The sequence below is a fragment of the Heptranchias perlo genome, chromosome 25, assembly GCF_035084215.1.
Source record: "Heptranchias perlo isolate sHepPer1 chromosome 25, sHepPer1.hap1, whole genome shotgun sequence".
In the NCBI taxonomy this organism is placed as follows: Eukaryota; Metazoa; Chordata; class Chondrichthyes; order Hexanchiformes; family Hexanchidae; genus Heptranchias; species Heptranchias perlo.
Window position 1 is genome coordinate 26,051,368 of NC_090349.1, and position 14,315 is coordinate 26,065,682.

A 14,315-nucleotide genomic window follows, 5' to 3' on the forward strand; every position below is an offset into this window, starting at 1 on the left:
TTCCTGATTTTAATCGCTCCACTATTGGCGGCCATACTTTCAGCTGCCTAGGCCCTGAACTCTGGAATTCCCTCCCTAAACCTCTCTACCTCTATCTCCTCCTTTTAAGACGCTCCTTAAAACCTACCTCTTTGACCAAGCTTTTGGTCACCTGTCCTAATATCTCACCTGGCTCAGTGACGAATTTTATAAATTAATTGCTCCTGTGAAGCGTACCTCCTCCTGAAGTTGTACTAATGGCATAATGTCTAAACTGTCTGGAATGGTGACTGGAAAAGTTATGCTTTTTTGTGGTTATGTCACAAGGCTTTTTCCCCCTCTTGGACATGACCACTTGACCCGACGCCATTGCAAACTCACAACATAGCAGCACTTGAGAGAGCTACAATTGGGCCTCAGTGCCCTGCCCTATGGAATGGAAAAATCGAGGGCTCTTGCTGCTGACTGCTACCCAATGATCTCTAATTTTATGTTTTGAAATGGTTGTTTCAAAGTGTTCGTTGATTACTATAGGAACAAACCCATCAGTACTATATTATTTAACGTCAATCAAACATTTTCCGTTTCTCGGTTAATGCTGGACATTTTACACTTGTGTTTAAATATTCTCAGATACAGAGAAGAAACCAAATACAGAGAGCCCTTCATCAGATTCACGACTAGACATGGATGAAGAATCTTCTGATGTGCGTGTCAAGGAGGAGAAAGATGAGACGAAAGATAAAATGAGCCTTCAAAGCACAAAATCGTTTGGTGATGATTCGCCTTCTCCTAACAGTGCACATTCGGAAGGAAATGAAAGCTCTGGGAAGACACAGAAAACGACAAGGCGTTTAAAGCGGACTTTGTCCAATGATTCAGATGACAGTACCAAGTCACCAATGCTGACAGACTGTCCAAAGACACCAAGCGGATCGCCTGACCCTTCTCAGCCAGTGTCGGAGGGATCTAACAAATGGATTCGCCTTACAGAGTTCGAGTTGAAAGGGTTAAAGGCACTTGTGGAAAAACTGGAGTCCTTGCCAGAGAATAAGAAATGTGTCCCTGAAGGGATAGAAGATCCTTATGCCCTTCTGGAAGATATGAAGGTTAGTGTTGTAAATATTTTCAAAGGCTTTGACGCAATTGTTCATCTGTCTGGAGTACATAATTTTAATCAAACTGGAGTCATGTCATCATTTCTGATTATAAGTGGCATTTATCCTGTGTTTCAATTCACATTTTACTAATAATATGACTCTAAATTGGTTAATTAATAAAACGTACAGTATATTAGTCATCTTTTGAGATCCGGGGATTGACAAAATAAATCCAAAATTCCTTCAATACCTCTTTAAATTTAGGGCTTAATCTATGAGTGATAATTAGGAAAATCCCATCAGCGTACTAAAGATGACAAACAGCTTCTCGGGGTTGGGAAATGGTTCGCCTCCACTGCTTAATTATTCCATTGGATTTACAGCAAAGATGAATATAAGTGAGCCATTTGAGGAGACACACTTGACTTCCCTTAACTTGAGATGCTTCTGCAACGTGTAATTCTTGTACTAATACTCTGAATATATGTGCCGTTAGGTTTTTTTTGTAACCGATTGAATTTCATTTAACTGTGGAAGCTTACTCTTAACTCTCCAAGCACTTGTCATAGCACTTTGCTGTTTTCTTAGCAGAGCAAATATTAACATTCTCTGGTGTGGAAAATGTAGCTAAATGGAACTTCAAGCTTGTTTTCCAAATGATAATCGAATCATGGGCTGGTATTCTCCCCTCCCTATTCATAGTCTATTTGGGCTGAAATTACTTGGCCGTTCCAACAACCGTCTGCCATGAGCCTTGCGGAGTGACTGGAAATTCCGCTAGGAACCGATATGCCAGGTTCTAGCCGTAAACAGGATTTTCCAGTCACATTGGTGGGGGTGGGGTGGGGGAGAACCCTCTGGTTGCCCAAAAGATCGCCACTGGCTTGGAGAGTGCGGGGACTCCATTTGCTGGGATCCTTTGCTTCCTCGACCCTAAAGTAGCATGGTGCATGTTTGGAGGCCAGTATGGTGCAGTCGGATGGGACGAATGCCACAGCAGACAGGCACCCAAGATGCACCCATACTGATGCAGGCACTCGCAGGCCCCATGCAAATGAGGAGCCCTCCCACTGACCCAACATACACAAGTTCTCTTCGTAAGAAACAATGTGCCACCTCGCATGGAAAATCAATTTTTATACTCGTTCTCTGTGTCTTTTTTAAAATGAGACTGTTAAAGGTAGGAGAGGTGGTGTGTTAGAACACTGGCATGTAGTGTTATCCAGTTGTGGGGAGGGGAGGATGGGGGGGACACTGTCTGGGCCCCTCGTGTTGTTGAGTTCCTCATCTCAGCAATGCTTTAGATGTCAGTCGTGGCTCAGAGGTCTAAAGATTTTGGGTTCAAGTCCCACTCCAGAGAATTGAGCGCATAATCCAGGCTGACACTCCAGTGCGGTACTGAGGAAGTGCTGCACTGTCAGAGGTATCTTCTTTTAGTGGACCTTCCCAGGTGGACATAAAAGATCCCAGTAGCACTAAAACAGATTATCTGATTGCTGTTTGTGGGACCTTGCTGTGTGCAAATTGGCTGCTGTGTTTTTGACATTACAACAGTGACTACACCTCAAAAAAAAAGTACATCATTTTGCTATAAAGCGCTTTGGGACATCCTGAGGTCGTGATAGGCACGGTATAAATGCAAGTCCTTTCTGTAAGGAAAGGATGTAATCAGCAGTTCAGTTGTCCTTAAAGTACTAACTTATGCCTCCCGGAGTCCTCGGAGCAGGTTCGCCACAGGATATGTTTGACTCCATGATGAGTGGAGTCGGGGTGAGACAAAGATATGCTAGTCCTTCAAGACACTATTTTGATTGGAATCTGATGCTTATCTCTGTCTTCAGTTCCTTATCAGTTTTGGCCACTAACAGTATGATTTGCGACCCTTGGGTTTAATCTCAGCTATGTTATCAAAGTCTACAAGGTGGGCTTTTGTGTCTGCACCATTTTAACTGGTTGAGAGTCAGCAATCTCTAGACTTTCTAGGAAGCAGAAACTCCTGAAACTCAGGTTTGTCATTTTGCGAAAATGTGCTCTGGACCCCTTTCAATCCCTGTTCCATCTGGAGACCCTTTCCTCATGATCAAGGATCAACGATGTTGACTTAATGGCTTCAATGTCCTTACAGGCCTTACATGAGTTCTCTTCAGGACTGAGCATGGATCTTGTGTGGTTGCTTTTGACGGTTGGTATTTGTGTACTTGGTTCGGTGGATTGATTCCATTTGCAGTGAGTCCAGCAGCATCTGGTTTACCATTGGGCCCTACTATAGGACAGTGAAGCTGCGGGTCTGGCCTCAGTGGAGGTGGTAAAATAACTTTGATTTAGCGGTAGATTAAAGCAACCTTCTTGGGAGCGTGCTTGGGTATCTGCCATACTGGGAGCCAAACCTGGCACTGAGCCATTGGTACCTTGAATTTGTTTGGGGTCGCTTTGCTCTGTAAATACACTACTCAGCTGTTAGCATCTTCAACGTCCTTTGTGATCTATTTGTTAACATTTTGAGGTTTAATTTATGGTTTGTTTGCTTGCCTAGTTGAGGTCACTCTGCTGCTCTTAATGACTAGTCAATGACTAATAGGTAATGCGCAGTTGAAATTTATAGGTTCCCTGTGGATTTCTTCAATGATATCACTACATTCTGTCTTTTAGATTGTGATAAAGTTTATTGATTAGAACAAAGAGGAACTTTTTTTCAGAAGAGGAGTGAGAGAGAGATTTTCTGTTTGTGTTTTTTTTTTAAAAACTCTTTTCTGTGTAACTATTATAAGTTTACCTCCTGTGATATTGCACATGTGGAGACCAGACCATGTCAAGTGGCGTTAGAGGGCAGGGGACTACTGAACCAAGGCCGAGTGACAACTGCAATGTTTGAGGCCAGAAGAGGGTAGAATGCGGTGGGAATTTATAGGGCACGAAGGTAGAGGAGGGGTTAGGTACTGCACGGGGGGTAAAGGGAGAAGGTAGAGCACGATTAGAAGCCACGGGTAGAGATAAGGGAGAGAAGGGTTAGAGGTGGAAGGGAGAGGATGGCAGAGGGAAGGGAGGGGCTCCCAGCTCCTCTTTTTTTCCCACTTAGATCCAAATATTTAAAAAAGGGCCTTCAAGTAGCACAAGTATATATTTGCAAAAAGTGGTCTTCCAGCCCGCTGAAGCCACCCCCACCCCCTCCCCCACCACCCTCGAGTACCTGGAATTTAAGAAATACAAAGGGTTCCCTTCGTAGCACCACTCACTACAGCTCCACATACTGGCCCTTGGCTCTGGCTAGAGGCATATCTCATGCGCACAGCAGCACTAGTGGGGGTGGACATGCCAGACACATCAAGAGCTGACACCATGGCTTAGACTGAGAACAACTTTGAGAGGCTAAGAGCAAGAAGGCAGTCAGATTTTGTTCAGTGGGGGAAAGGGATATTGCTGGTGGAATTTCTTTTTAGTGTGGGCAGGGAGGGGTTTAGAGGGTTTCTGGGGAGATAGTTCGACTTATCGAGGGAGAGGTAGTTTGTGTACTGATTTATGCCCAGATTACAGCTCGGTTGGGGGGGGGGGGGCGGAATTGTGCCACGATTTCTCCCCAGTTGGGTGGGGGGGGGAGTTGCCGCATTCTCTGTTCCGTGGGAGAGGAACATACAAACATGAAAACGCTGGACAGAAAAAGATCAGCTGGTCCATCGAGTCTGTCCCATTCATATGTGTTGCAATTAAGCATCTTGACCCCCAATACTCTCCATCCACCAGCAACCATTTAATCTCCTGGGAGAGGCAACAAAACATTGGGGGTGGGGGGGGGGGGAATCCCCTAGGCCAGTTTGGGGAACAAAATAATTCTGGGAATTTCCTCTCCGACCCCCAAAGGCGATCAAAATCTAGTTCCAGGAGATAAGGACGAGGTGCATCACCAAACATCCTACCTACCTTTTGCACACAGCGATCTCGCCCTCCTCCAGAAACGTGTCCTGCTCTCTTTTGAACGCTTGCAGCGAACTTACACCCACTGCACAAGCAGGCAACTTATTCCAAAGGTCACTGACGTCCTGTGAAAAGACAGATCTCCTAACATCTAACCTAGTTCTATGCATATGTAACATATACGGATATCCCATCATTCTCCCCAGATTATCTAATCCAAATAATTTGTCCACATGTACGCAGTCTAGTCCCTTCATCATTTTCCCCATCGCATCCAGATCAGATTATAATCTTTTTTTTCTCCTCAAGGGCTCAGCCTTGAATATATTCAATGACTCAGCATCCACAGCCCTCTGGGGTAGAGAATCCCAAAGATTCACAACCCTCTGCACAAAGAAATTCCTCCTCATCTCAGTCTTGAATGGTCGACTCCGTATCCTCAATTATGCCCCCTAGTTCTAGACTCTCTAGCCAGGGGAAACAATCTCTCAGCATCTACCCTGTCAAGCCTCTGAGGAGGCTTCCTCCTTCGTCAGGTGAACGGTGTGGGCACACCGTTCACCTGACGAAGGAGGAAGCCTCCGAAAGCTTGTGGAATTTAAAATAAATTTGTTGGACTATAACTTGGTGTTGTAAAATTGTTTACAATTGTCAACCCCAGTCCATCACCGGCATCTCCACATCATGTCTAACACTGTGGGCAGTGGCAGGAGAGATTTCTCATTCAGGGTGTTAGTTTGATTGGCAGCTCAGCAAGCCAATCCTTGACACAAAGCTGAGGAGGGGTAACTTCCTCTCTCAATGGAAGAAGCAGCCTGCAGCGTGATTATGAAACAGTCAGTGAGAGAAACATGGAGGTCTTCCTTCCACTGGTTAATGACACTCAGTTCAATGATGCTGACTTGTAAAGTGAGATAGGCCTTATCGGGGGTCAAGGTTTGCCTAATTTATTATTTTGATGCTACAAGGTGCAGTAGGGAATTGATTGAATCTTGGTGAATATTGTTTTATGTTCATTCATACATTTCTTGTAAAAATAAAGCCAGTTGTTGTTACAATTGGCCCTGTGTCACTGGAGTGTTTAGAAGTCCGCTGATATAGACAGGTTAAGTGAGTGGGCAAGAAAGTGGAATATAATGTGGAGAAACGTCAGGTTATTCACTTTGATAGGAAGAATAGAAAAACAGAATATTTTTTAAATGGTGAAAAACTATTAAATGTTGGTGTTCAGAGAGACTTGGGTGTCCTCGTACAAGAAACACAAAAAGTTAGTATGCAGGTACAGCAAGCAATTAGGAAGGCAAATGGCATGTTGGCCTTTATTGTAAGGGGGTTGGAGTACAAGAGTAAGGAAACCTTACTACAGTTGAGCAGGGCATTGGTGAGACCTCACCTGGAGTACTGTGTACAGTTTTGGTCTCCTTATCTAAGGAAGGATATACGTGCCTTAGAGGCGATGCAACGAAGGTTCACTAGATTAATTCCTGGGATGAGAGGGTTGTCCTATGAAGAGAGGTTGAGTAGAATGGGCCTATACTCTCTGGAGTTTAGAAGAATAAGAGGTGATCTCATTGAAACATATAAGATTATGAGGGGGCTTGACAGGGTAGATGCTGAGAGATTGTTTCCCCTGGCTAGAGAGTCTAGAACTAGGGGGCATAATTGAGGATACGGAGTCGACCATTCAAGACTGAGATGAGGAGGAATTTCTTTGTGCAGAGGGTTGTGAATCTTTGGGATTCTCTACCCCAGAGGGCTGTGGATGCTGAGTCATTGAATATATTCAAGGCTGAGATCGATAGATTTTTGGACTCTAGGGGAATCAATGGATATGGGGATCAGGCAGGAAAGTGGAGTTGAGGTCGAAGATCAGCCATGATCTTATTGAATGGTCGAGCAGGCTTGAGGGGTCGTATGGCCTACTCCTGCTCCTATTTCTTATGTTCTGAACGATAGGGACAATCACGGTATCCAGTACACACAACAAGGGGTTGTATTAATGCCCAGTGGCATAATATTATTTAATTAGATATTGGGCAGTAAAGTACTCTCCAGATTATTGGGGACATGAAGTCTGTTTATGGGAGTAATCCGTAATGCTGAACTCGAGACAATATCTAATGCAGTTGTGAAATTTGTAATGCTCCCAACACATGCTGCTCAATATTACACATGAAGATTGGCCATTTGAGCTGGGTTCCAGAGGGCTGCCAGAGCCTATGGAACCATTCCCAGCAATTGTCTTTAGCTTTCAGGAAAGGAGGGAAGAAAATAGGTTGGGGGGGGGGGGCGAGGAACAGAGAAGAAAATCGTTCACCGCCTTTTTTCTTTGATCTTTGTTCACATTTTACTTCTATTTATACCTTCATTTTTCCTCTGTTGTGCTGTTACCTCTTTTCCCCCCCCCCCACCCCACCCGAGCAAATCCAAATAATTTCCTAACCACCTTGTTTTCGTAAAATATATTCATTGATTCAGAGATAAACCAGAAAGGTCCCAGGTATCAACAGTGATCTGTACCGATTTAACTGGTAGCAGCAGGTATACCTTTGGGTTGGGGAAGGGAAATCCAGCCTGCATTCCCACTACCGATCATTATACAGCTACCCCTGCCAGAAGCATGTATGTGGATGCTGAGTGATGACAGGATTGTGCCAGGCTGTGACTCTTTTATAGTTGGATATCCTGCCAGCACTCGCACATGAATCATAGCTGTTTGGATAAATTATCAGAGGGGAACTACTGCCTAGGAACTGTACCCAGTTCGCCATGAAGAGAAGTGGGGGGAGGGTCGAGAATAAAAATAGTGCCTTTTCTTCCCGTTCTTCCACCAATTCTTTTCTCCTCCTTCTGCCTTGAAGATGACAGTCTTGGTTGCCCTTAGTACGAAGTCCAAGTGGCCAATCTTCATTTTTGAAGCTAAATGATGCTTGTCAGCGGGCTGTTGGTCAAACAGCTGGCATTGGGGGTGAACTTGATCCTGTCCATGCCTAACATCCACATACTTGCCCTCTCGGCTGGAGTTGCAGGATAGTAATCAGGAGTGAGATCCCTGGATGATTTTCTTCTATCTGGAACCAATTGTAGCACCCCCACCCCCACTTAGGCCAAAGCTGAGAACAAACTCAGCACAGACCAGGGCTTGAACCTGGGATCTTCCCAATCTGTATTGCTCAAATATCATTGCGGGTGAGCTAAAAAGATGTTTTACAACCTCTCTCTGCTGACAGTTTTACATTTTTTGTTGCGCTTGCAAGTTTCCTGGTTTCCCAGGTGGGTCTTTCACCCTAGGGGTCCCTGTCTAATACATAATTCCATCTATTTTCGATTCTTAGGTTCTTTTGGGGCAATTTGCTTCACTGACAGTCTCCTTGTCTCCTTCATGAATATGATTTTATCTTAAAGGACCTCCACTTATCACGTTCGGCTTCTCCCTCCTTCTCTCTCAGGGTGTCCTCAAATGCTACTTTTCAAACAAAAAAATATTGTTGCTCTCGTCACTAACAAAATGGTGGTGTGAGTATTTGAAAGAAGCTGCTTCAGTTGGATGTTCAGTGATCGGTTAATTTTGCCACCTATTGGCTATATAAAGTAATGCAGGCCATTCTGTGAAACTCAGCCCAAGATCATATTCTGATTAACCAACGCATACTGAAAATAGGCATTGGCCATCTTGCATTAGATTCTGAGAGGACTTTGAGATATGTTCTTCTTGCAAATTTTTCTGCACAAACTTTCTCTTCTTCTGACTCCTTGCTGGGGTAGTTTCCATGGCTGTTGCTACCTTGCCCAAGAGACTGTTGTTCATGTGTGAACCTTGATATTGAGTGTTAGTAGACTATTCATTAGTAGTGGGGATCCCAGTCGTGCCTTACCCTGTCCTTGCTTGATATGCTATTGGACAGTGATAATGAGTGGCTTCCCTCGCCAATCTTCCTCTCCCTAATGTAGGGATACTGAGGCCAATTGGCCTCTACTGCTCCCTCACCTGACGACAGCTAATTCGGCACACACTGGGGATCCAACCTGGGACCTTCTTGATCTTTAGGTTTCAGCAACTCAGTAGATAAACTGAGATCCATGGGGAAGCAGCATACCATCATGTTGGCTGAGATTAGTGGACTTTGTACAGACCCAGGATGGGGGTTTAGGAAAGAATTTTAGAATTGCACACACATCTTCCCAATATCGCCTTCCCTGCATGCTGCAATTTCCTAGGAGGGCCCGTAAAACGTTGCTGGAAAATTTTGAATTTCACATTTAAAACTGGATGCAATCTGATTAAAATTTTTACTTTGCAATTGATAAATTCTTAAACTTTAAGAACATATTTATTGCAAAAAAAAAGACTGACTTTCAGATTTATCATATTCAATAAAGCAATCCACCATCACTTACTAATCTGCCCATCGTTTCCCCAAAGCTACCTAAACAACTATCAACTGGGACTTGCAAGCTTAATTAGAAAGATAACTATTGGCCTTATTACTGGAAAGCTTACAGATCTTCTTCATTTTACCCCATATTTCCTTTTAGATCCATTACCCTCCCCATCATTTCCTGGCACTGTCCCACCTTCCTTCCTTTCACTGGGGAGGGTGGGATGGGCTGAGCTCTACTCCATGGCTGTTGTGGAGCAGCATTGATGTTGACAGTAGAGTAGTTATGTAGGCTTTGATTTTTCTCCCAAGACTGAGTGTTCTGCTGTTGTAAAATGATCCATGCAAATGTCTGACCCGAACGCTAGTGGAAAACAGACTGCTACCGAATCTTGTTGAAAAGCATCAAGGAAAATTATGATGAAAAAAAACAGAAATTTTTAACCTCGGGCAAAGACTACTGTGAATAAACCAAAATGTTTTCTGTTACAATGACAATTTCTTCCTCAGTTTATTCTACAGAATGTAAAGCCACCAGTGTATGCCCCATTAAAAGACCACTTGAGGAAGGAGGAACAGATAAAGAAAGAGCTTGGCAGGATTCTTTGGCGCAGCACACCAGCTGTTGCAGTCAGCATGTCACTGACTGACTGTGGTACCTCAAGAGGAAAAAAATGTACGAGTAAGCCCACCTACCCCAGTAATCAAAACTAGAACCTACCTGGTCCATATGGCCTAGCTTCTCACTGGATCGTACCATTCATTTTAAAACCTGATGAAAAGTATGAGTCTGGAATAAATGTTGTTTATGTATAGACTCATTGCCTGAGTCATACATGCTAATCATCCACATTCTAGTCAGCACTTTAGGGCACTGCCTTGATTGTGGCCTAATATCCACACTGCTTTTGACCTCCCTCAACAGCACTGCTCCGGGACTCCTATCTCCTGTTGCTCTGATTTTGAACAGCACTGCAAACTGTTTGGGGAACTCGAGCAGAATCAGGAGGTCCCATCACAGTGTGCAGTAACATTCAAATCAAAGCAACAACAACCAGAGATGGGAATCCCAAAGCAGCACCGAATAGGGAGTCCAAGAGCGATGCTTGGTGGGGAATGAGAGGAAAGCCCAAGAGCACATTGGCAGAACCAGGTGTGGGGCAGGGGCAAGGAAACCTGAGCGTGGCAGTTATGGGGGAGGAGCAGAAAGCTCGAGTGGTGCTTCAAACGGGGGTAAGATAGAAGAAAGCCCAACAGCGGCACTTGTTGTAGGGAGGGGGGTGAGGACAGCCTGACAGCAGTGCTGAAGGGGATGAGGCAAGAGAAATGTTTGGAATTGTTGTTAAGGGAGTAGCGAAAAGTGGGATAGAGTGTTGTTGGGAAAGAGGAGAGGAGAGGATTGAAAGCCCAAGGACAGGGAGAAGAGCATTGGCATGAGCTAGTGGGATTGGGGGTGGGGAGGGGGTGGAAAGAGAGTGACTGTATGAAGTGGGGGTGTTGGAGAGGAGAGAGCCTCTGTGATCTGGGGTGTTAATACTTAAAAATAAACAGAATTCATAATTTTTAATATAAAAAATTTGCAGGAGAACATGCTACACCCCCTAGAAACACACACTGTTGTGATGGCAGGGGCAGCTTTTGGAAGGAATGCGTGTAAGTTCTAACTTTACTGCTTATAACCCGATGGTTGAATTCCCTAATTTATATCCGATACCTTTTAAAAAAATTAATGAAACTTTTTTCCTCCAAGTGATAGATTATATGCTATTGTTTGGAAGAAAGAAGTTTTAAAATATAAAGGAAAATAATGAATTCCCAAATAGCAAATGGAGAATGGTTCTCAAAATTGAGAAAATGTCTCTTCATCATTTAGATTTAAAAAAAATACAATGCCCATTGTAGAGTCCACAAAATTGGAAAATGCATCAAATAAAGTATCAAATAAAAATCTAAGACTCTAGTTTGGCATGTACGATGAGCCTTTGGCGGGGGGGAAACTGTGTATCATGGACTTAAATTAGTTAAACAATTAGGGTTTAACAGGTTGCAGGTATGGAAACTTCTGTGTATTGAAGTCATTTTTGGCAAGATTCCCGTGTTTTCTGTACCAGCTCTCACATTTGTACTCGTCAGTCTGTGGTTTTTTGCCTCAAAATCCACTTCCTGTTGCTCACAGTTTGCCTTCAAGTTCTGATCTGTTTCAGCCTCACCAAACTGCTGCCCTTGTGATAAATATATAAGCATCATATTGAAATGGTAGGACATACCAGGTTGTATAAGCTAAGTTGGCTCATATTGTTTTAACATGTTTCAGCATGACTGCTACAATAATACATAAAATAAACACAACAGAAAGATTTAAAACTAAATGTCAATTTGGCTCAATTGGTAGCACTCTTGCTTTGGAATCAGAAGGTTCTCGGTTAAGGCCCCATTATAGACTTGAGCACGTGATCTAGGCTTACGTTTCAGTGCCTCACTGAAGGCTTGTTGCATTGTCTGAGGTGCCATCTTTTGGGTGTGATATTAAACTCAGGCCTATCCGCCTACTGAGGTGGATATAAAAGATCCCATGGCACTATTCGAAGAAGAGCAGGGAGTTCTACGGGTGTCCTGGCCAACATTCTTCCCTCAACCAACGCCACTAAAAACAGATGGTCTGATAATTAATTCACTTGTTGTTTGTGGGATCTTGCTGTGTGCAAATTGGCTGCCACGTTTGCCTATACACCGATTGTGCATTCAAAAGTAATTCATTAGTTGTGAAGTGCTTTTCGATGTCCTGAGAGTATGATAAGACACTATATAAATGCAAGTTCTTGCTGTAAATTTTTAAAGATCTAATTTAAATATTGCAGTTGTAGCAGGAGCAACACAGTGGCACTGAACATTGGAACACGAATGTGCAAAGCCACAATGTGACGGATGGCTGTAGTTTTGATCGCTGCTTCACTTATCAAGACTGCAGAGCTATGGCTCCTCCCTGACCCAGTTAACTCAGAATGAATAGCCATAACTCCTAAATCCCAATTAGCAGCAGTATTCTCCCATTCCACTGCATGGAACCTATTCAGATGATAATTGCATCTGTGTCCTGGCTGTGAGCACCAGAGAGTGCTGGGAAAAAATAATAGTGACCGTTATAAATAACATTTAGACCACTGGCCCTCGGTTTGAACCAATGCATTGGAGAAAGACAAAATTAAGTAATATAATGAGACCCAGGGAAGTACTTGAAATTTAATTAATTTTGCTTTAATGTTATAAATTTATTGAGGGATACAAACTGAATTAAAAATGGTTTGGGTAGCCTTGCTGACAGAGATTACCGTGCTCACCCTTGATCCCAATTCATTTTAGGGATTTAAATGTAACCATATGTACTTTCAATATAGTCGTTCCTACTTCGGTGTCATTTTGAGATTCTATTGGCCTGGTTGGATGAGAGAATATTGTGACCTGCCCATGACTCGGGAAAAGCTGGAAGGAAGGTTTGCAAATCCAGAAGCAAATATGTGCTTTGTAGAAATAGGCTGCTGGTGTATCCAAACAATGACAATGTAGCTCACAGAGCCTCTGTGAAAGTTTCTATTTGCAGGTGTACTTCTTGTTTTTCTGGATTTGATAATTTGGATTTCACAGGCCAATGGAAACATCTGCTCTCAGTTACTTTGCTGGTGGAAAAAATATAAATCAATCTGTAACTTAACTTGGGTAGGGCACTTGTATGTGAATTTTGATTGCACAAAATTAATTCAGCAGTGGTGATCGGTCAGTGCGTTGTATTGTAATTCTTTATTTGTGACCTACAGTGTTCCATGGTAAGCAACTAAATGGCACACAAAGGGAACACATTTGGAAAACCCTGGCCTGGTGCATTTCTCAAATCTTGTGCTTTTTTATATTTTTGTTTTGTGCTTGGTTTTGTCTGGCTTTGTTCATATTTGAGAATATGGACCTGTTGCTGGGTACATGATGGTGCATGCAATGAATGTCCTATTGCACTGTTCCTGCCCCCTGCACTGTGTGGTCGGATATTACACCTCCCTATAACTCTTGGGTACCATGCGATGTAAAATTGAGGCATACAGACCAGTAAAGACCAAGGTTTCATCCCTGGTTTGTATTGTTTGTGAATGACGCTGGGGCTGTGATAGAGGCACCGCAATTCAGCTAATTGTCCACGTACAATCATATTTCCTGCTAATTGCTATCCAGTGGCCCCTGCTGGAAAGTATGTTTGCGTGGGCTGTTCCAAATTAAAAGGGACAGGATTGGGTTTGCCTGTGATGCTGACCATGGTCGAAAGGTACTGAAGAGTAACCTGTGATACTTCATCCGAGGTTTATAACTTATGCCCCTGCTCTTTAATTGTGTCTCTGCTGACTGCTGCCTTGCTATTTCCTAGCAAACATACACTAGTTGATTTGTTAGTTTAGCATTGCCAAGACTGTATACAGTTGTTTCAGCACAGACAACGTGGCTGTGTTGATTAACATTATTCCGTTGGGATTCAAGTTGAGACAAGAGCGAGGCAGCAACCCGAGGGCAAGAGGAGAAAGGTCTGCAGAAAATAAAATATACAGCAGCGAGGAAAGGTAAGGATCAATCGACAGAATCACGCGATAGCTGAAGAAGGGGAATGGGAAGGCCAGTGGAGAAAACCGTGGAGACTTTGTGAAGGGGATTGGATAGGCTGGACTTCACCTGTGTGCAAAATACTGGCTCCAAAGCAGCATGTACACTTCACTCTCTTGACGTAAGCAGCGACTGAAACAAAGTTCAATAGTTTGTTCTGCACTTTGTACAGTGGGTGTATTGGAGTGGGAGAGGGGGCTGAAAGTACAAGACAGTGAGGCCTATTGCTGTCCGTTCGAGTACAGTCTTATGCCCAGCAAATGCAATGGCTTCGATTCCTCAAGTTAACAGTTGGCAAAATAAGTAGATA

The 14,315-nt window shown here is 43.4% G+C and overlaps 1 protein-coding gene across 8 annotated transcripts in view; it reads left to right on the plus strand.

The window, feature by feature from the left end:
- Positions 1 to 14,315, plus strand: part of kdm2bb (lysine (K)-specific demethylase 2Bb) — a 239,778-nt gene that overhangs the window by 151,906 nt on the left and 73,557 nt on the right. For all 8 annotated transcript variants that reach the window (XM_068005804.1, XM_068005806.1, XM_068005802.1 and 5 more), the window contains one exon: positions 613 to 1,088. In XM_068005804.1, the coding sequence (XP_067861905.1) occupies positions 613 to 1,088 (476 nt within the window). The remainder of the gene's footprint in view (positions 1 to 612; positions 1,089 to 14,315) is intronic.